Source organism: Poecile atricapillus, chromosome 4 (assembly GCF_030490865.1).
Source record: "Poecile atricapillus isolate bPoeAtr1 chromosome 4, bPoeAtr1.hap1, whole genome shotgun sequence".
Lineage (NCBI taxonomy): Eukaryota > Metazoa > Chordata > Aves > Passeriformes > Paridae > Poecile > Poecile atricapillus.
Window position 1 is genome coordinate 35,999,886 of NC_081252.1, and position 22,003 is coordinate 36,021,888.

The 22,003-nt window shown below is 36.9% G+C and overlaps 1 protein-coding gene across 8 annotated transcripts in view; it reads left to right on the plus strand.

Moving 5' to 3' along the window:
• The window catches only part of RAPGEF2 (Rap guanine nucleotide exchange factor 2), a 183,096-nt gene that overhangs the window by 150,957 nt on the left and 10,136 nt on the right, over positions 1-22,003 (plus strand). For 7 of the 8 annotated variants that reach the window (XM_058837522.1, XM_058837521.1, XM_058837518.1 and 4 more), the window contains 13 exons: positions 2,477-2,584; positions 2,676-2,879; positions 2,982-3,090; positions 5,258-5,504; positions 9,945-10,102; positions 13,946-14,186; positions 14,434-14,817; positions 16,361-16,572; positions 16,653-16,776; positions 17,389-17,412; positions 18,452-18,675; positions 19,490-19,681; positions 21,409-21,561. In XM_058837522.1, the coding sequence (XP_058693505.1) occupies positions 2,477-2,584; positions 2,676-2,879; positions 2,982-3,090; positions 5,258-5,504; positions 9,945-10,102; positions 13,946-14,186; positions 14,434-14,817; positions 16,361-16,572; positions 16,653-16,776; positions 17,389-17,412; positions 18,452-18,675; positions 19,490-19,681; positions 21,409-21,561 (2,380 nt within the window). The remainder of the gene's footprint in view (positions 1-2,476; positions 2,585-2,675; positions 2,880-2,981; positions 3,091-5,257; positions 5,505-9,944; positions 10,103-13,945; positions 14,187-14,433; positions 14,818-16,360; positions 16,573-16,652; positions 16,777-17,388; positions 17,413-18,451; positions 18,676-19,489; positions 19,682-21,408; positions 21,562-22,003) is intronic. The other variant, XM_058837519.1, reaches the window with a different exon arrangement.

The following is a 22,003-nucleotide window of genomic DNA, read 5'->3' on the forward strand; positions in this document are numbered from 1 at the left end:
TAAGAATCTGTTGTGCTTTATGTAGCATTAAAAAAAGCCAGCAAGCCCAACCCAAACACAAGAAAGCAAACAAATATCTTCTTCCCTAAACAAAGTTTCCATGATGGAAGAATAATGCACATCCAATTTTGGTGCACTGACCATTGAGGCTTTATCATGCTTCAAACTGTATTGCTTTATTTTCTCTTGTATGAAACTTCTTCACGTAAAAAATATTCTAAAAATTTCCAGATGCCCTTTTCTTTTTGTAAGTTTGAAACCATGGGAATGATATTAGTACATGAAAGAGAAATTTGGTTTTCAGCTTTTATTTAAATCTGGGTATTTCTTTCAGAAATGTTAGTATAGCTGTGCCTTGAAGGAAGGATCTTATATTTTACAGAGAGTAGGCTTTGCAGCCATTACTGTTCAGTGCTGTAATATTTGAGTTAATGTCTTAACTTATGTTGCCTGTCCTCCAATGGACAGTCTCCTCAGCCTCCAAAAGCATGAGCCAGCACAGTTTCTTGTATCACTCTGAACACAGACCAGCTCTTTGTTCTGCTGCCTCAATAACCAACCTTTTCTGACCTCCAGTAGCACTGGCAGAAAGGCAAGAGGCAGAGAAGTGGAGATGAGCAAGTAGGGAATAAGGAATCTGGAAGGTTTTAGCTGCTTGTACTGGGTGCTGATAGGCAATAAGGAGAGCAAAGGGGGTGAGTAAAACTTGCTGGGGATGATCAGTACTCAGAATTATTCACAGTAGGACAGTGGATGTCCAGCCTTAGTGATGATTTTGCCCTGCAGCAGGTTACTTGATTTTACAGCATTAATCCTCTTTTAATGGTGTTCCTGATTTGTGACACAGGCAATGGCATTCCTCTGGAAGTCAGCATTCAACTCCCCCCAGCTCAGTGTCCTTTGGGTGTAGATGAGTAAGTCCCAAATTTAAAAGCAGCATTGACAGTGAAGCTGTCACTGCAGTAGTTTAAAATACATTGCGTGGTACAGATTGCAACTTCCCAGACAATTTTAATAATCTGCAATTACCCTAAATTTAACCAGACATTGTCTGGATCTTCCAATGTCATCCACAGTAATGAAAAGTATCAAAGCTGTTTAAGAGGAATGAAGTTCATCTTCAATTTCAAAGGTGCAGAAATCTCAAGTATTTTCCTGTGGCTGGGAGCTGCAGCACGTAGAGCTGGGTAGCTGCCTTCAGTTAGAATCTGAACTTGGAGTTCTGAAGTGCTTGATTAGTTTGGTCATTAATTTCAGCAGTTCTTCTGAATTAATTTCCTTTCCAAGGCAAAAGGAAAACTACTTAGAAACTTTGAAGGTGGATTGGTTTTGCATGCCTGGTGTCAGACCTTTAGCACATGAGGCTGCAGAGGTTTGGACTTTCTATAGACACAAGGAGTAAACAGGGGTTAGCACTAGCTGATTAAAATTTCTATCAGATTTGTTCTTAAGCTCTATGTGTTGAAATGTGTAGAGATTTATCCCTACTGATTTACTTTCCCAGCATAAAAGAAGAAATGCAGCTGTATTTTTAGCAGTAGCATTGAGTGATAGAACTCTTGGATTCAGCAACTTTTTAAAAATAGCATGAATCAATATTAATTCAAGACACCAAAACACTTCTGTTTTGTCAGAACAAGTGCTGCTGATGTTCCAGGTCAAGTCACATACTAAAAGAGAGAATATTATACTAAAAGCATGTAGTTTTAAAAACTGCAGGTCTTATTTTGTGGTTTAACATTCATTAGTATTAATTAATTGTATTCCTTTAGATTTTTTCCTAAGAAACTGTAAAATACCAGCTAAGATTATTCTCAGCTTGATCATTGTAATTGCTTGGGGGGAGTAGCCAGTGGAGGGAAAAAGGGAGGAGTAAATGGAAAGATTGACTCTAAGGAAAGGAATTGCTGCTTTTACTGTTAAAACCTCTTTCCTGCTTGCAATATCTTGTTTTTCCTACCTCTCTAAACATACAGTAGCTCTTTCATGGAGGTAAATGCCAAATGAAGTTAATGGTGGGTACATCTAAAGACTGAGGAGATTCAAGAGCCAATATTAAGCCGTATCATAAGCTTTGTGATCATGTGCTTGGAGAACTAAGCAGATTTGGAAATGTACATGAACAGGAAATTGTTACAAGGCAGAAATGGATCTACCTTGTTGCCTTCTACCTGTGTGCACTATTCCCTACTTAATGAAATTTGATATAGTCAGTGTTTTCTGACTCATAATATTCATTATGAAATACAGCTTATACAAGTGAAAACAACTTTAGTACTTATTTTTTTCTATTCTCCTGATAAATAATAGCATATTAGTGAAGTTTGATTTGGATGTATGTATATATGCATATATATTATGTAAGATTCCAATGGAAATTTACAGGGCCTTTAATGACCAGTATTTTTAAAGGACTTGGCAGTAGTGTTTTTCTGAGTATTCCAGCAAAATGTTTATAATGTTGATGAATTTTCAGGTTACACGGGTAGTATTGTTGTGGGTGAACAATCACTTCAATGATTTTGAAGGAGATCCTGCTATGACTCGATTTCTGGAAGAATTTGAGAACAATTTGGAGAGGGAGGTAAGAGTGAGGGCTTTTTTCTGACAACTTGGGATAACAGGGAATTGCCAGGCTGTTGTTACATATAACTTACTATGCTTTTCTCTTGTAGAAAATGGGTGGACATTTGAGGCTGTTAAATATTGCTTGTGCTGCTAAAGCTAAACGAAGATTGATAACCTTAACAAAGCCATCTCGAGAAGCCCCTTTGCCTTTTATCTTGCTGGGAGGGTCAGAAAAGGGATTTGGAATCTTTGTTGACAGTGTAGATTTTGGTAGCAAAGCTACAGAGGCAGGCTTGAAACGTGGAGACCAGGTACGTAATTTTAAAATGTTTCCCTCCATTACCCCTCCTCTATTTTTTTTGTTTCCTTTCTCTTCACTATGTGAAAATTATTCAAACCTGTTTGAATTTTAGATATTGGAAGTAAATGGTCAAAATTTTGAAAACATTCAGCTGACAAAAGCCATGGAAATCCTTAGAAACAACACTCATCTGTCTATCACTGTGAAAACCAATTTATTTGGTAAGTTTGTCTGCATTGTTCATTCTAGTTTTGATAGAGACCTAAATTATATTTGTAATAGTTTAAAATAGTTTTGTTTGAAACTCTTTTGTACTGGAGAGAATAGAAAAAGGAAACATGAAGGTCCTAAAATATCTTGGTTCATAATTGTAAAGAAAAATTTGAGTAGAGATTTACATGAAGTGACTTCCCTCTCACAAGGGTATGTTTGTGGATTAAGAGGAAGTATTGTGACCATGATGCTCAAACTTAACAAACATGCTTGTATATATAATGTTTAGTTCTCTCTCAAGAAGGAAGCCTCTTCAGGCATTTCAGCTGATCAGTGGTCTTATTCTGTCTGCTGAATTTACTCACAGTTTTTCAGCCCACTCTTGAGTGTAACAAGCTCAAGGCTATTACAACCTTTCCTGTCAGCTAGGTGAAAAGATTCTTGCTACCCTCTGTATTTGTTCTCTACATTTTTCCCTCTAAAGTACACATGGAAGAGTCTTCAAGCAGCTCAGGACCTCATAAGTAATACCATCATAAGTAATTCATATATTGAGGGCTTGGTTTGACTTTTTACCACTGGATACTTGGATTACTTACACAATTTAGTGATGTGTTCCTTGAGCATCTCTTTCAGGATCAGGTGCTTCATCAGAAGTAAGTAGGGAAGAATATTACCACAGCATGTACTAACAAGTTAGCATGTGCTAACTGAAGATTTAGTTTGCCTAGGTTATCTCCAAAAGTCATTGGTCAAATCCTGGGAACTTTTTTTTTTTTTTAAATAATGAAGACATTTCCTTATATATCTGGATATGCTTTTTGAGCTGGATGTTCTTTTTTCAATGTGTGTAAGTTCTGTAACTATCCTTCTCACACTGGGTTTTTGAGTCTTATGTGTTGCTTTACTATGTTGAAGATTAAATCTGATTTCTTCCTTTCTTCAGAGGTGTTTTTCAAATTTCTTCTATCTTGTCGCTTCAATGCAAATACTGAAATCAAATTTCAATACAGTCCCAGAGCAGTTACTTTCTGTGTATTGCATGCAGAATTCCTTCTCCACAAATTCCAAAAGGAGAGTTTAAATTTTTCAACAGCATCTTGTTATTTGTACCTAATTTCTCTCTCCAGCCTCCAAGTCCTATTCAACAGTACAGTTATTGGCTGGGTTTACTCTCCACCACTTGAGTGTGTCTTACTTCAAGTTTTTGAAATCTCTTGGTAATTTGTTATACCTCTGGATATTAGAAAATATTAAGGATAAAATTAATAAGTAACAGTAAAACATAGCCCCAATACTCATCCTTAGTTGTCCTTGTTCCTGTGTTTTTCTACAATTCCTTAGTTTTAATTATCACTTTTCATTTATTATTACAAATCAGCTCATCAGAGGATTTTTCCATTTTTGTATGGAGAGTTCCTCTAGCACTGAGAATACATGACTTGCTCTCCAGTTCAGTTTTGTTTGATTTATTTAAATATGTCAGTTTGTTGGTTTTTTTTGAGGCTCAAAGTTACAGTAGAAGAACTAATTTACAAATTTATCAGATATTTCTGCCTCAGAGATGACTCTTTGCTAGGGAGCTGAGGGAGAATGAGTGATTTTTTGGTATTTCTGGCAGATGGATGCAACAGTCCTGTCGAATATCCCAAGGTGTCTCAGTAGTCTCTTGCTTTGTTTCTTATGACTTTGTTGCTGTTTCCCTTCTGATTTTTTGGATCCTGTTGCTAATAATTTCTTGTCCATCTGAAAGCTTTTGTAGCTGCCTCTCTGTTTAAACCTCCCTTCTCATTTGTATTTTTCTATCTCACTTTCGTCTCATGTGCTCTTTTTATACATGCTGCTATTCTGCAGAAGCCTGTGTCCTTAGGCTGAGAAGTCACATTCCTTCTGTTGCTACCATCCGTGTAACCATGTGGGCACCTGTGTATTTCTCTTCTAGGCTGGGCCAGTTAACCGTTTTTCTGATTCATACTACAGAAAATGAATGTCATTTTTAAAAGGAAAAATGTTTTTAAACTCTTATACCTAAATTAATCTAATGCTGGAATTAACAGAATATCCTATTTTTTTTATTTTTTTTTTTTTAATGATAATATTAAATTGGTCTGGTGCACAGAGCTTTCTTTTACATTCTTGTCCTTTTTCTTCCCTCCCTTTTCCTGTCTTGTGCAGTTTTTAAAGAACTCTTAACACGGCTGTCAGAGGAAAAAAGAAATGGTGCTCCCCACCTGCCTAAAATCGGTGATATCAAAAAGGCGAGTCGTTATTCCATCCCTGACCTTGCTGTTGATGTGGAGCAGGTAATAGGATTAGAAAAAGTAAATAAGAAAAGTAAAGCCAACACAGTTGGGGGAAGAAATAAGTTAAAGAAGATACTTGACAAGACTCGAATCAGTATTCTGCCTCAGAAACCATACAAGTGAGTTTATTTCCTCCTAAATATTTCCTCTGCATTAAATGATAAGAATTTCTAATGAACTTACAGCTTGTGATTATACTTTCCTATTTATTAATATTAAATTAATATAAAAAATCACATTTACATCTGAAAAAAATATCAGAAAACAAAATTCTGAATATTTGAACAACTATAGACTGCTAACAGTGCAGCTCCTGACATCAGTTTTGTTTCTTATAGATAAAGTAATGACACAAATATTTCTTCGTGTGATTTCCTGTTTTCTTTTAAGAGGACTGTTAACTGAAATTATTTTGGAATAATTCTGTAAGCAGGTTACTTGCAAAGGGTTGGTATGAGCTGGTATTTCAATATATCCACATTCTAGTGGTCTATAAGAATTTTTATGTACTGCTGTAAGGGAGACTGAGGTTAAAATTGTAACTTGTCTCCTTTGATAGAATTGTGGGTTTGTTTTTTATTTTTTTAATGAAAGCTAAATATGCTATCTGATAGCTTTTATTCTATGATCACATTTTAGAAATAGAGTTCTAAAAATTTCTGGTAACAACAGAAGAGTGAATTTTATATGATATTATGGAAACCTGGTTCTTGGCCAAGGCAAATGGTATTCATGGGAAAACTAATTGTAGAGGGTAGTTGTGTGATCAGTGTTTTCTCTTGCATTTTTCTTTCCCATGTCCCACTGAGGAAGGAACTATTCCATGTAAATATAAATAAATTCAATGTAAATAATAGACACAAAAATGCAGGGGTGTTTTCCTGCCATTACTTAACTAAAGTTTGCTTAACTAAAGTTTGCTAGCTATCACCTACTAAATGAAAACTATTCTGAAAAATTAGAAACATATCTAGAAGGTTAGTAATATAATGATTAAATTAATATAAATTTATTATATCCATATAATGGATGTTTCTTAAATTGATGGCAATATCTTTCAATAGAGGAGAATCTGTAAACCCTCTTTTTTATGTTGTTTGTCTTTAACATGTTTTCCTTTATTTAACTGGTCTAGCATGTTTGTTTCTGTGTTTGAGCTGTGCATAGTTAGGTCTGTTTTTCTGTATTGGTCACTACAGTTCATAACATTTGCATAAAATTTTCATGTTGGTTTTTTTTTTTTCTTTCATTTTGGAACTTTTTCCGTGTAGGGACCTCTTTGGGTAAGATTCAGAAAAATTTGACCTACTTTATTTTCTTTTTGCTAGCTCTACTTCATGTGTTATATATAGCAGTTCGTCTGCAAAGCCTGTTGACATTCAGTTGTTTTTGTCTGCACAGTTTCTGCATAGAAATCTATAGCTATAGACTTTAGTGTCTGTGCTTTTCTTTCCCCTATTGTGTAGAAGCGTCAATCTCATTTTTCCTTTTAATTACTGGTGCTGCATATATTAAGGGTCTTCACCTAATCTCATGTTTTTGCATATAAGAAAATCAAGAGGGGTGAAAAACCTGATTTAATCTTTAGTTAAAGTAGACATTCAAAGACTTCATGACTCAGCTGGCTTAAGAGGTGAAACTGTACACTGTTTTTTGAGTGTGAAGACTGCAGAAGGCTCCAGTGCCTCAAGGATGTACCCAGACAAAACCAATCTTTAAACTAGAATGAGGTCACTCTTAGAGGGAGCTTGTCTGCTTCATGAGACATTAAATCAGTATCAAGGATGAATCAGTTTGAGCAGGAGATAATGCCTTCCTTCAGTCTTGCTGTTTAGTCCAATAAGGTTGAATAGCTTCTCAAACCGATCAAAAGGCACCATTTCCTCTGCACCTATGGGGAAATCTCTCTTTACGGTCTGTAAGATGTCTCTTGAAGGGTTCTGGGTACAACCACCACTGGAACTCTTTCTTTACTTTTCTGATGCAGGGTGGTTTTGTGGTCTGTAGGCTCCATTGTTCCAAAAAAGGATTAAATACAACCTCTACCTCTGTCTCTAGTAAAGTTCTGCCTGGTCCATAGTGCAGCATCCCAGACAAAGCAGCAGCCCCTGTGTCTCCCCTCTGCAGCCCTGCAGTGGGATGCAGAGGATTTTGTGTTTTGAGGGAGGAAGCATTCAGATACTTCTGTCATTTCGTTATCCCGCTACCCTTTTTGTCATTCAGCAGGAAACTTATTTCTTAGTTAATGTGCTATCTCCCTGCATGACAGATGCATACAGAAAGCAAAAGAAATGCTGTTTTCTTAAAACCACAATCTCCTTTCATTAGTGTAATAAAATATTTTACCTAACAATAGATCTTCATGGGACCTGGATTTTTTTTAGTGTTGCTCTTTTTATCTGGTATTTCTAGGGTTCATGACTTGTTTGCAGAAGTTGGAACTCACTCAGATTCTAAATTAAGCTCTAAAAATAGGATAGACTGAGTGCAAAGTAAATTATTTCCGATTTCTTATATGCATACTTAAAGTAGAGCCCAATTTTAGACACTTTTTTTGCTTATTAACCCAACATTTTCAGAGTTGATCCACTTTATCGAGGCTGCTTCAGTCGTGACGCCCAGCATAGGTATAATATTGTATAAAACTGGCAAACTGCAAAAGGAATGCATAATGCAAGTGAAACTATTAATGTAAGATTCACACTGTTTTAATTTGATTTGAATTTAGGTAAAATACTGTTGTTGGCAGTCTTATGCAATCTGGTATATATTAGTTTTGAACCACCAGAAAGCATTTTGAGGTACAAGGGCTGTTAGGTTTTTTGTTTACTTTTTTCTTTATAATGTTGAGTGCTTCCTACTTGAAAGACATTTTATTGATTGTGGCAATTCTTTTGGTTGTAGTGAAAGACTTGCTTGTGGCTTAGCATGAAGGTGCTGTGTTCTGAGTAGGTCATCACTGCTTGTCACAGTGTTTTGTGCTTGACGTGGAAGTACAAAAATACAAATGTTCAGATTCACCTTAACTTCTGATTAAGAGACAATCCTGTAACTTTTTTCAGTGGCCTTGAGTGTTTCTGTCACTCTCAGAGCTTGAGGTTTGCACTTCATAAAAGTGTTCTAGTAATAGAGAGTTACCTTGTTTTTTAAAAGCAAAACAATGAGAAAACCCAAACACAATAAAGAGAGGTGTACCATGCATCGCCTTCTCAAAAGCAGTTGTGTCCATATCATTAAAAATGTGTCTTTAGTACTCAGACATTGTTCCAGACTACTGTTCAATTAATTCATAGTACTTAAAGAAGTGGTACAAGATTGTGCTGTTTAGAGTTATTCATTGGTAAGCACAAAAGGATATTGGTGCTGTAACAGCTATCAGGGTAATCATCTAGCCTTTTATTACTTCTGTTTAGGTTTTCTGAGGATGGATAGAGCACTAAGACAAAGGCTTAAGTGCCCAACGTTAGAGTACAAGTGGTCATTTGTGTTGCATCATTTAATTTACTCAGCTGACTTAGTTGTAATGTTTGCAATGAAGTCTAAATTCTAGTTTATGCTTTACTTAAATGTGTAGATACAGATTTAAACGTGCTTGGCTTTTAGTAAGGCCTTGCCTATACTTGCTACATTTTTTATGCTTTCCACTTACTATAATTACTGCTATTCAACATTTTACACCCTCTGAGTATTTTATTAAGGATTTTGATCTATATATTTAGAGAAAAGTTCAGTGGCTGTCTCCAGCTCTACATCTTGTGCTGGATGTTCGGCTTCACTTAATTATGAACTCAAAAACAATAAGCAAATCAGTGCCTACTATAATATGATGATAGCTCTGTCTCTGATCTGTCTAGCACTACTGACCTCCTGTGGGACCCTTCCTTACACAATTTAATGGACAAAACCCTTCACCTTTGTCACAGAATATTTTATTTACAGCTGTCAGGTACTTTGGAGAGGTTACTGATAGCACCCAAGTGTGGCTGTTTAGCTTAGCCTTACCTGGCATCACTTCAGTCATACTGACTGAAGAGAAACTCAGAGATGTGATACAGGGTGGGAAAACCAAATGATCTCAAATGATCCTTTCTCACCTGTCTGGTGAAAGATCTTATATAGTATGGCTACAATATATCACAAATATAGTTGCAAACCCTATCTATGATGGGGTAAAATAATCTATGAAGTTCAGGCTTGAAAACAGCACTGACGTGACAGCAGTACTGCTCAAAGTTGGGGTGATGGGGTGGTGCAAGGATGATGAGGTGTGTACCACCTTTTGAATGAACAAATTGGCCAAAATCATTAAAAAATGAGCCTAGCAACTCAGAACTTAATGATGAGGATCTTCTGGCAGCATGAGCAGGCAAATCGAGTCACTGTGAGTGGACTTGCCAAAGCAAGTCCCGTTGTCTGAAGAACCTTTACTTCTAAATAGCAATTGCTGTAGTAACAATTGAAAGAATGAAAATGTAGCAATAGAGACATCACTGAATCCCTCTAGTGCAGCCAAGCTCTGAATGCCTGTCAGTCCTGATTTTGTTTCTTTCTGGTTGCAGTGACATTGGAATTGGCCAGTCTCAGGATGACAGCATTGTGGGACTGAGGCAAACAAAGCACATTCCTCCAGCTTTACCTGTCAGTGGAACCTTGTCATCCAGTAATCCTGACCTGCTGCAGTCTCATCACCGCATCTTAGACTTTAATACTACTCCAGGTAAGAATCCTTTTTTTTATTCTTGTTCTTGACCTTTTAATTTCCTTTCATAGTTCGGGGTTTTTGTTTGGATTTGTAGAGTCTGAAGAGACATGTGAGTTTTATTAACTGTTTGCTGTCACACACAAATTAGTCACATATTCATGTGTTAGGATTTATTACATCTGCTACAATATACTTTACCCACATACAATAGATGTCTGTTTTTCATGTATGCTGTATATAGAGTGCTTCTTACTGATTGAGTATTCTTGGCAAGTAAAAACCTGTTTTGCTTGGTGTTTTAAAATTTGCCTCTATGGATCATTGTTTATAAGACTGCAATATTTTCAAATAGCATAGCAGATCATTAGCTTATAGTAAATGGAAAGGACATTGGACTGGGACTGAGACACTAGGCATGTATTTCAGTCTTTTTCTGAACAGACTTACATAATTTCTAGAACATTTGTAAGGGACAGAGTTTCAAAGTTTCTTGTTAGTCACCCTGCCCTACAGCTGTATGCCAAATTCTTTGAATATAAAATCCCTTTCTGAAATAGATAAAGAAGAACACATTTAGAGAGGATCAAAGCACAGGGGTGAGTGAGGCAGAAATAGGGGGAGAATATGAGAAACTTGAGAGCCTTATCTTATAAGAACGGTTTAGCTGGAGCTCCTGGTAGGGTTGGGATTTGTGCTCTTATCTGGCTGCAGGAAGGTTCTTAGTGGGAAACCTTTCCTGAGTTAAGTATCCAAATCTTTGCTATTAAAATATAGCTTCTGGAGCAGGATATGGTGATGGTAGCTCTGCAGACACTTGGTTATTTTAGCCTAATCTTTAGAGAATTATTCAAAAGTAGAACTGAAAATACTGTGCCCTCCTAAGGCTGAGGGATTTCAAACATTACCTAAAGGATTAGCTGAAGGGATGGTGCTTAAATATCAGCCTACACACTGGCCGAGTTGGTGCAGTCATTGTGCTTGAACCTGGGGTATTGAGCATTACTTCATCTCAGGTGTTTTAGGGCTAGAGGAGATTGCAAGGAGGTCGTTTGTGATTTTTGCCCCAGTGCCTAATATTGATTCTGAGGGACTGGGAGGGTGTATATTTTTTTGTATTTTACCTAATGGCTAGTTCCAGCCCTCTGAAGCTGTTCTTTATCAGTAAGAGCCTAGCTTTTCATCAGGACTTTTTCTATAAATGGGTGGAAATTCCATTCTCCAGCTTACCGCTTACCTAGACCAGACAGTTTTAGGTAGAGTGCCTCTAATGCCAAGTGCAGCAAGTGGCCAACTCCCAAAGCTGTGGGCATTCCTGTCTCATGAGCTTGGACAAACTTCCATGAGAAGGAAAGCCATTGCAAGCCTAGAGCCCTTTAAATTACAGATGGAGTTCAGAGAAGCTTAATAAATTAGTAAGGTTCAACTGTTTGCATTTTGCATTGAGGAAGGGAAATCAATATGATGTAATGCCATTGCTCCCATGTTTTAACAGTTTTTCCATGTCTTTGTAGGAAATATATTTCTTCTTCATTAAAAAAAATGTTTGTTTTGTTTTTGTTTTTTTAAATTTGCCTGAATGTCCACACATGGAATATTTTTAAAGTAATTCTCAGGCAATTTTTTTTCCTTTGTGGAAAGAAGGAAAAGGGGACTTGAAATGACAAACATATACCTTAAGGGCTTTAGAGATGATTGCATTGTATATAGAAGAGTTGAATCATACTTCTATATATTTCAAGACTTGAAAAAATTAAAGCCTGCAGTTTTAATTCCTTTTACTACCTTGGTCTAAATTAAAGATGGAAATGGAGGCAGCTTGCAAGAAATTGAATGCACTGGAGGAGAAAGAGAAATTGGTAGAGCAGCTGTCCTTTGAGGCTTTGAGAAATATCCCTCAGGATAGAAAATAAAACAACTTTCTCCTTTTAGAAGAGTAGTCTTTGAGGAGAAAGTGTGAACAGCTTGAAATCTGCAAGGAGTCATTTTAGTTCCTCTTCTGATTGGCTCGGGCTGTCTCAAATATACTTTTAAAGGTTTATTTTTAAATGTTCAATAGCACTTTGATTTCTCTTTTCTTGTGCTGCCTTTGCTGTTTGATTGGAAGTCAAAATAATAGAGTAATGATGAACTGCCAGTCACTGGTATTTTTTCTTTCCTCTCACAATCTTTCTAAGGGAATAGATTCCTATCATACAGCATTGCATTCTTCAGCCTGCCACTCCAGTTTCCCTTTTTGAAAACCAGTGAAGGGGGGTGATTACGATTCTCTTCAAGTGTTTTATGTAAAAATTATTGGGCTGAATTACTTGCTACCATTGCTATGGCTGCAGTCATTTCACTTGCTGGCAGACGTCTGTGTATTCTGTGTAGAGCTTTTGCTCCCAGCTCTGATAGGTAGGCAGCCTGAGAAATTGGGTGGTAAAATGCAGTGCAAAGATGGGACTCCTCTATTTGCTGTCCCCTGCATTTCTTCATATTGACTTCAGTTACCCAGCAGAGCAGGTTATTTCCTTGTTGCACAAAACATTTTTCTTCTAGGGACCCTTAAACAATTTCTCACCTTGGTCCTGTTTACAGTAGCTTTTCAACATTACAGCATTTCTTTGGCAAATATTTCTGTAACAGCAAGAGGCAGCAAGATCTAGAGAAGGGTCTGGTTTTTAATAACATCTCCAAAAGGCTGTATCTTTGACATCTGCCTTCCTCCAGGTGTGAAGAAATGTAGAAAGTATTTCAGAAAATATTCTGCTCTGTATCCCTCTTCAACTAATTACTGAAGGAAGATGGGTCAGTGTAGAGTTGGTGATAAAAGGTGAAATTGGCTTGCTTGTTATGAAGTATTTGTATATTTAACTCAAATGCTTAGGAGGGGCTAAAAACTGAGGTCCTTTATGTGTAACTTATGATGTAATCAGTTGCAGACTTAGTTGTATGAAATTTGTAAAATAATATATTTAAGCCTAAAAAGCCTTTGTGGCATGTAAATGAACTCTTATCAGAGAGATTTATCTTAATGCTTTCCAAATTACTATTTTGGAAACATGCAAGATCAGTGGGGAGGTGTTAAGTTTTGTTCTTTTGTCAGAAGATTTCTGCTGTTGAACAGATCTTTCTGTAGTAACTTGTACATGTTACGCACATTCAGGTCTCACAAAAAAAACCCTTCTAGTTGTACCAAAGTTATTATTTTCATTTGACAGCTGTTTTTTCAGTATTTTTTTATGGTAGTCATTTCAGAAGCCTTCATTTAGAAGGCTTTCTATTATTATATATTTTGTTGCTGTATGACCTCTTTGATCTAAAAAAATAATTATTTTTAAGAAGAAACATATTAAAGAAAAATGAGTAGATGTCATGCCTCACAAAACTAGAAAAGTTTATTTCAAAGAAAATGAAGAAATTAAATTAATTTAAATACTTGTCAGTTAAAAATACCTGAGGTTAAAAACCCCAGTGATGGATACCTGTGTAATTTAATTTATCTTTTTTTTTTTCCCTAATAATACAGTGATGACTAGCAATATTCATTTGATCAGTGGGTCTGGATTTCAATAGTTCATGCTCATTAGTTTGTTTTCCAAACTTTGAAAGTATTAACATTTTTGTGGCTTGCTTCATTTATAGCCTAACTAGCTTCTTTTTCTGGATGGTAATAGAACTAGCTTTTGCTGAAGATATTTGTCAGTAAGAGCCTAGCTTTTCATTAGGACTTTTACTGAAGTAAAAACTGATAACACTAGTAATTAAATTCAATATGGCTTGCTCATTCTTGTACCATTATGTACATCACGTACCATTTTCTTTTTTTTTCTTTTTCTTTTACTAAATTGCATAACTTGCTTGTATTTGTTTTCCCAGAATTACCAGACCAAGTCCTGCGGGTTTTCAAGGCAGACCAGCAAAGTCGCTACATAATGATCAGCAAGGACACAACAGCCAAGGAAGTGGTCATCCAGGCCATCAGGGAATTTGCTCTCACTGCAACCCCTGATGCCTATTCACTGTGTGAAGTCTCTGTCACACCTGAGGGTGTCATCAAGCAAAGGAGGCTTCCTGATCAGCTGTCCAAGCTTGCTGACAGGATACAGCTCAGTGGCAGGTAAGATGGAGACTGAGCTGAAGCTGATGATGCCAATTTATTAAGTCAAAAATCTTGTTAAAGGAGTGTTAATTATTTAATGTTCTGTTTCTTTGCAACACATCGCTGCTTTTATGCAACTTCTCATTAATACCTAGGCTGGTGAAGTTCATTTTATTCTCAGATTCTAACAGAATCATTACTGTAACTCTTAGCACTAATCAGGTATATTGTATCTAGTGTATTTTTCTGAATTTTGTTTTTACAGGTATTACCTGAAGAACAACATGGAAACAGAAACTCTGTGTTCAGATGAAGATGCTCAAGAGTTACTAAGGGAAAGCCAGATTTCCCTATTACAGCTCAGTACTGTTGAGGTGGCTACCCAACTTTCCATGAGAAACTTCGAGCTGTTCCGTAATATCGAACCCACGGAATACATAGATGACTTGTTTAAACTGAAATCAAAAACAGGTTGCACTAATCTAAAAAGGTTTGAAGAGGTGATAAATCAAGAGACATTCTGGGTGGCTTCTGAGATTCTAAGAGAAACCAACCAGCTGAAAAGGATGAAGATCATTAAGCATTTTATTAAGATAGCGCTGCACTGCAGAGAGTGCAAGAACTTCAACTCGATGTTTGCCATCATTAGGTATTGCCCACTAATAATTTTACTTCTAAGTAAAAAGCAACTTACATTAGTCTCAAAAATAAAATGTACTTAATAGAGTAAACCAGTTTATATTGCTAACATCAACACTTGGCAGTCTACTAAGGACGGTGTTTTCTGTAATCTGAAATGTTTGCTGAAATATTATTTGAAATGCTACTGTTACGTAGTTATTGCTCAAGATAGTGTGGCAAGGTGAACATGGCACTAGAGAAACTAGTGCACTTATTTAAAGACAAAGACCACATGAAAAAACAAGTATACACACGAAAACTACATAATTGTTTCAAATGAATGGGTTAATTTCCACAAAGCAGCTGATTTTTATCCATACTCTTCAGTATCTTAAATTCATTCAGCTGTGATATGTTCCCTTGGGTTTTCTTTCTATGAGCAGTTCCTTCCATAGAACTCTGATAACAATCAATAACAGACTGTGATACCATAACAGTCTATAAATAAAGATCTTTTAATAAGAGTTTTAAAATGCACTGAAAATCTCAGAAAATCCTTCTTCATTTTGGAATGAGAAGGAAGAGAGAAAATTCTAATGTCTATGTTTATACGCATTTTTTAAAACACAAACAAAAACAATCCCCCTATATTGTCTCTCATGAAAAAGCTCGAGTAAGTTGCCTCAAACTGAAAGTGCAATCACTGTCTTTGACACAAGCTCTTGTCATCATTGTCTTGACATTCAGTCAGCAGATTGAATGTGACACTTTCCCTGAAGATGAGTAGATTTGAATACTTTTCAGCAAATGGGGCAAGTTCCAAAGTCAAGGATCCATGCTGATGATCAGTCAGCATCTCTGAGACATAAAAATATTGAGATTATGTTCAGCTATTTCAGCCAATCTCAATGAGAAATAAAAGGGGCCTGTTTGGTAGGAAAAATTTGAGTGAAGGAAAGATTCTAGGTATCACACTTTGCAACAGGTAGAAATTAACAGCAAGACAGTGTCATTGCAGGGGAAGAAGGGGGTTTGTACCAGCTACAGCCTGAGAATATGAATATTAGATATGGAGAGTGTTATGAAATTTCATCTAGAAAGAACAAAGTCAGATTATTACAGAAATAATGTGGGTCAGTGTGCTGTCACCACTTGAACATTATCATGGAGGTGGAAGATGGTCTTTGAGACAGTTTGTTAATCTGGAAGTGGTGATCCTGACGTACTTAGATTATGATAGTATTATCAAACTCAGACACTGTTCTAAATCAACAAATACATACTCTCTGTAAGGTTTAATTACTCATCCAAGTGTAACTTTTATCTGTTTATGGTTGCATCATGCAGATATATCCAGTTTTTATGGCTTTTATTAAAATGATCTTCATTATTCTATAATACATGCTGGCAAAAAGAAGTTTCTAAATTTCTGTTACTTTACTGACACTTTTGTGCTCGGGTATTTTGGCTATACGGTATTTTTACCATACAAAATTCAATATGGTCTTTTCTAGGATCTTTTTGTTTCTTTCTCTTGTCCTTCAACTTTTTTGCACTTGTTTTTTTTCAAGTGGCCTGAATTTGGCACCAGTTGCAAGGCTTCGAACTACTTGGGAAAAGCTTCCAAGCAAGTATGAAAAACTGTTTCAAGATCTGCAGGACTTGTTTGATCCATCTAGGAATATGGCAAAATATCGGAATGTCCTTAACAGCCAAAACCTACAGCCCCCTATTATCCCCCTGTTTCCTGTCATCAAAAAAGACCTTACATTCCTTCATGAAGGTAAAGGCAGAAGTATATTATATTTCACTAGCTAAGGAAAAGTAACTTTCCTGCCTAATCACTGATGTTGTTGATTGTAGGAAATGATTCTAAAGTGGAGGGCCTGGTGAATTTTGAGAAGCTGCGGATGATTGCGAAGGAGATACGCCATGTCGGTCGCATGGCGTCCGTGAACATGGATCCTGCTCTCATGTTTAGAACAAGGTAAGCGTGTTGTACCAGGCAGAGCTTTCCCCAGCTGGGACAAGGATAGGTGTCAGCAAGAGGGACTTTCATGTGCCCCTTCTATTGGAACAGTGTGAAGTTTTTGTGTTAGCAATTGACCAGCATGATGTGGTGGTCTAAAACTGGAGAAACCATTACATTTTGTGGTAACTGATACATCATTCTAAAATGTTTCTTACTATTCTGTAGTTGAAAGTTACTTCATAGAAATGAGATTCTATCAGTGGGAGGGAGAGAAACTGTCTTGAAAATAGATCTATTAGCCTATTTAAAACATTTATGGGTGTCAGCCTTATAACCTTGATTTAATAGAAGTAGTATCTGAGTCAGTGTCAGCTACTTGTGTTAGAAAACGTGGAGTGAATGCTCTTTGACTTCACCTTTGACAAGCTTATTGCATACTCTTTTTTCTTAATTTGAGCTACAAGAGTTTGTAATATCTGACTGTATGCCCAAGTCAAGGCTCTTTTTAGTGTTTGTGGGCTTCCAGAACTGCTTGTCCTGAGGTCTGGTCTTTTTCTTTCTGAGCTTGTGATCTTTCTCTGTCTTTTCTTAAACCCATGCTTTATTCTTCGTGGCTCTCACTTGCAGGAAGAAGAAATGGAGGAGTTTGGGGTAAGTGGTTGGAGACAACACACACAGACATTCATTCTTCCTTTACCATTTGCATTTTTTCCTACTATCTTTAATTTTCTGGTGCTTTGACATTTTTTTCGTTAACCCTTTTTTACTGACAATACATTTTAATCTGGGAGTGCTTTTGATTTGAGATTAAAACACAGAAGTTGTAAATTATTTTTAAGTGGTCATAGGTAGAAGTCGAATGTTCTTTCCCACCTTCAGTTTAAATTGCTGAAAGAAGTGACTTTCAGTCAAAGAGAAATTACAAAATGACAAAGTTGCAACAGCTGAAAATTTCAGTGTTAAAATTTCAAAGGTGTTAATTTCCTTATACCTATTAAAGAATCAACATAATCAAATTCAAAAGTTAAAACTTAGAGTATCTGCTTAACTAACTTACTTTCATATTACAATTAGCCATAATTTTTACCTTAACAATTGAGGGTCAATGCATAGCTTTCATATAGATACACATACACTGAAATGTGTAAGACATTTATTTCATCATGAACTAGCTGATCATTTTATTTGACAAAATTCTCTTCAGTCTTGCAAGTTATGAAGAAGTTGTATTCTGTAAAACTAAGCTGTACGTTTTATATACTATCTGATTTAAAACACAGAGGGCTTTCAAAATGCCTACTTTATATGCATTTGAATTTGAACCTTGAGTATAGTCTTGTGTCAGCACTGCCTTACTGCATGAGCTTTTCCTAATGCTCCAATCCTCTCAGTAGATGGCTTGAGAGAACTACCTTGAATGCTTTTCTAGATGTGTGAAGTGTTACTGCCTAGTGTGAGCAAAATAGGTTAAAATATCTGTGCCATTAAAATAGCGCCTGTAACCAAGAAAAAAAGATTTCCTGGCCCTCATCTTTCTATCTGTTATAGCTTTTTGACTTACTGGAATGAGGCATGTAAGCTTTGACCATAGACTGACATTCATGCACTCTCTTGCACGTTTCACGTTTATAGGGCAATACCCTGTTGCACTAAGTCATACCTTTGCTTTCTTTCTTCCCCCTCACTCCAGGTCTCTCAGCCAGGGCAGTGCCAATGCAGCCGTGCTGGATGTTGCACAAGCGGGGGGGCATAAAAAGCGGGTCCGTCGCAGCTCCTTTCTTAACGCTAAAAAGCTCTATGAGGATGCTCAGATGGCACGGAAAGTAAAGCAGTATCTCTCAAACTTGGATCTGGAAATGGATGAAGAGAGCCTCCAGACTCTCTCTCTGCAGTGTGAGCCAGCCACGAACACACGTGAGCATTGTCATTTGTTGTGGATTTCAAGAAAACTGTTCAATGTAACTGTTTCTAGTCCAATGAATCAACTGGGAACAGTAACTTGACTGTGAAGTAGAAAATGATTTGTCTAGTCATTTTTAAGTACTAAACGTCTAAGAATCCTAAGGAAATAATCTTGTGGATTAATAGGATAGAGACACAGGTGATAAGGCTTTAAAATGATGTCACAGTGAAGTGTACAATGGCTTTTTAGATTTGTCTGTGCAAAGGGTATGGAGGAGTCAAAAGTTCTTTTATATTTCTGATATACTGAGGTTATTAGTGTGAATAGCGATATGGTTATTGGGAGGGAGTAGGGAATTTTCTTACATCCAGGTGTTTCAGAGGGCTGAGGGCTGTACCTGGGCTACCAGAGGGGAGCCTCATCCTAGATATTAATTTTGTTTTGATTTTAGGAAATACTGCATTTTGTGCCCTTCCCTTTCTGTAGGGTAGCAAAAAATAGTAATTATATGTCTGTTCTGAATCACTTGTAGTCATTATGATTGCCCAGTATAACTTCTGATCATGTTTTATGTAACAGTGGTCATTTATCAGAGCTTTATTTTGAGAAAGAAAACTTTCATTGATAATGTACAGCTTTTAAATGGAGTTACATCTCCCCCTCTTTTCCTCTTCATCTTTTCTGCCTCAAGATATGCTGCATTAATTGTACCAGTATTTGAGCACCTTGTAATTGTTAATCAGAGGGCTTTGCACTCCTCAGACTAAAACACCACTGTGTTCTTAGCTAGTAGTCATTCAGTGTTTTGTCCCCTTTCTTGCAAAGTGCCGAAGAACACAGGAGACAAGCGATCTGGGAAATCTGAAACGTCACCAGTGGCTCCCCGGGCAGGCATCCAGCAGAAAGTGCAGCAGCAGCAGCAGCAGCAGCATAAAGTAAACCAAGCACTGCAGGTCCCAGCCGTGTCTCTTTATCCCTCTCGCAAGAAAGTGCCAGTCAAAGACCTCCCACCATTTGGTAGGTGGAACAAGGAAGAATTTGGTTTAATTTTCTAAAGTTTGTTTGCCTATGTTGGGAAGACATTTTTAATCAAATAGAGTTCAGACTTCCATTTCTGGTAGTATGATATGCAGGTTATACCTGTTCATGCAGTGTGTAGGCATAGTTCTCTTCTCTAGAAATGGAAAGAAACAAATTTAGGGAAAGCATCCTGTCAATTTAATCAGTGTAAGTATTTACCTGTTACTAGCAGCTGGAAAGAATAAGTGTTTCTCACTGTTTGCCCTGGGATCTTGCCTTAAGTTTTCTAGAGGAATTAGGGACCTGGAGTTTTTTAGATGCTTCAGAACTTTTGGTGTGTCTTCACAAGTTAAATTTTTAAGGTGAAATTCAGGCCTGGTCAAACTGGCAGTCCTGTCAGAAATGTGGGTCTAAACTTTCACGTTGACAGTTGTCCCTTTGGTTTCTATTCACTTCTGCTTTTTTACTGTTGTTACGCAGTTGTTGCTTCTTCCATATTCTACAGAAAGGTACCAGACTATAGGAACAAATTCTACCCTGATTTCCAAATCTGAGTCCCAACATGTGTACAAAAAACATATATGCTCTATTAACAAACTCCTTTAATCACAAGCATGGTTATATCCCTACTAATTCTATATAGCTGGCCCTTCCTTTTTCATGATGGTTATTGCACAAGAACTTAACTCTGATTTCACTCTATTGGTTTTCCTCATGCACTGTTTGGGCTGCAATAAGGCATTAGAAGCAGCAAAATGAGCAAGAAACAATTCAATGTTCATCCAGATCTTGTTGATTTTACCATTAAATTTTAATCTTAAAAAGACTTTGAAACTCCATAGACTGCAGTTTTTTGCTCATAGTGGCAAAGTTTCTGAAAACTGACTAGGTTATGCTGATCAGGCAGCTATGAATTATTCATAGCAGGATTGTGATCAACAGATCAAAGATAAAATGCTTGGACTAACCTCTACCACAAACATTGGCAAAAATGTAAGAGAAACTCTGTCTTCACTTGTAAGTCTGTCCCAGGGTGGATTTTTGAGGGGAGGGGAAGAGAGATGGATAAATGTAGTCCGGGAAAAGCAATTCCTGATGCCCTAGATCTTTACATCATATATCATCTTCAGGATGTTTTTACTCTGTAGTTTCCCAAAATAAGCTGGTGCAGAGATAGTTCTTAAAAATGAGGGAAAGGCAGCTGCAGGATGGCCTTGTTTCATAAGCCTAATCCTTATTAATTTTCTTTCTAGTTTCGTTTGACCTTCTAGGCTACTCTGAATAAAAAAGAAACAGGAGAGTAGTTTGAAATCTTACTATACAAATCTCCACTAACCAGTGAGATGGGTGTGTCTGTATTTAAGCTAATTTTAGTTCAAGCTTCTCAGTAACCATTCCTATGCATATCCTCAATTATATGTTGTATAGGCAGTATTTTGCAGCATCAAATCTTCATATTTTCCGTGGCAAAGTATTTATCTTAAGTGGCCAGAATGAAAGACCATCTGCACTAATATGCAGAAATAAAGAATATGTTTTAAATGGGAATAAGTTTTAACATTTTGCTTCATTTAAGCTGGTGTCAAGAACTCAGAAAAATACAGGGAAAAAATGTAGCTTTTTCTTCCTGTAGGGTAGGGTGTCTGCTCTATAAATGCATTGTGCAACATAAGGATGTATTTATACTGTTCTTTACATCTGCCTACTTTAATTCTTACCTAAAGGCATTAACTCCCCACAAGCTTTAAAGAAAATCCTTTCATTATCGGAAGAAGGAAGTTTGGATCGTCACAAGAAGCAATCTGAAGACGCTGTCTCAAGTGCATCTTCACAGTTGTCTTCTCCTCCTACTTCACCACAGAGCTCTCCAAGGAAAGGTAGTAGATGTGTTCAATATTTCTTACCCTGTTTCTTGAAGCTCATGGACTGTGGAAGCTTCTGAGAGAGAGTTTGGGCACTCAGTACTGCTGCTCCTATTTTTGTCACATACGGTCAGCAAGAGGGCAGAAAATGTAGTGCAGAGTGGGGTACATGAAAGGTAGCTGTGAACCTGATTTCAAGGGTCCTTGAAAACCCTCTGCTGATCAAAAGCCAGGAAAGATAGCCTAGTGTGATACAGGATTTGATGCAGTAGGTCACTCTGGCTGCAGCTGCTTCTGACAAAAAATATTCCTATGGTCACTGTTTCCTGCTTTCAGTGAAAGGATGTGCGGGTTGAAATTTTGTGCAGCTTTGGCCATGCTGGTCTATTAGAGAAATTATTTGCTGTGTCACACATCTGAATGGGATGTAACCTATGTATGACAGAAAGGCTTAATG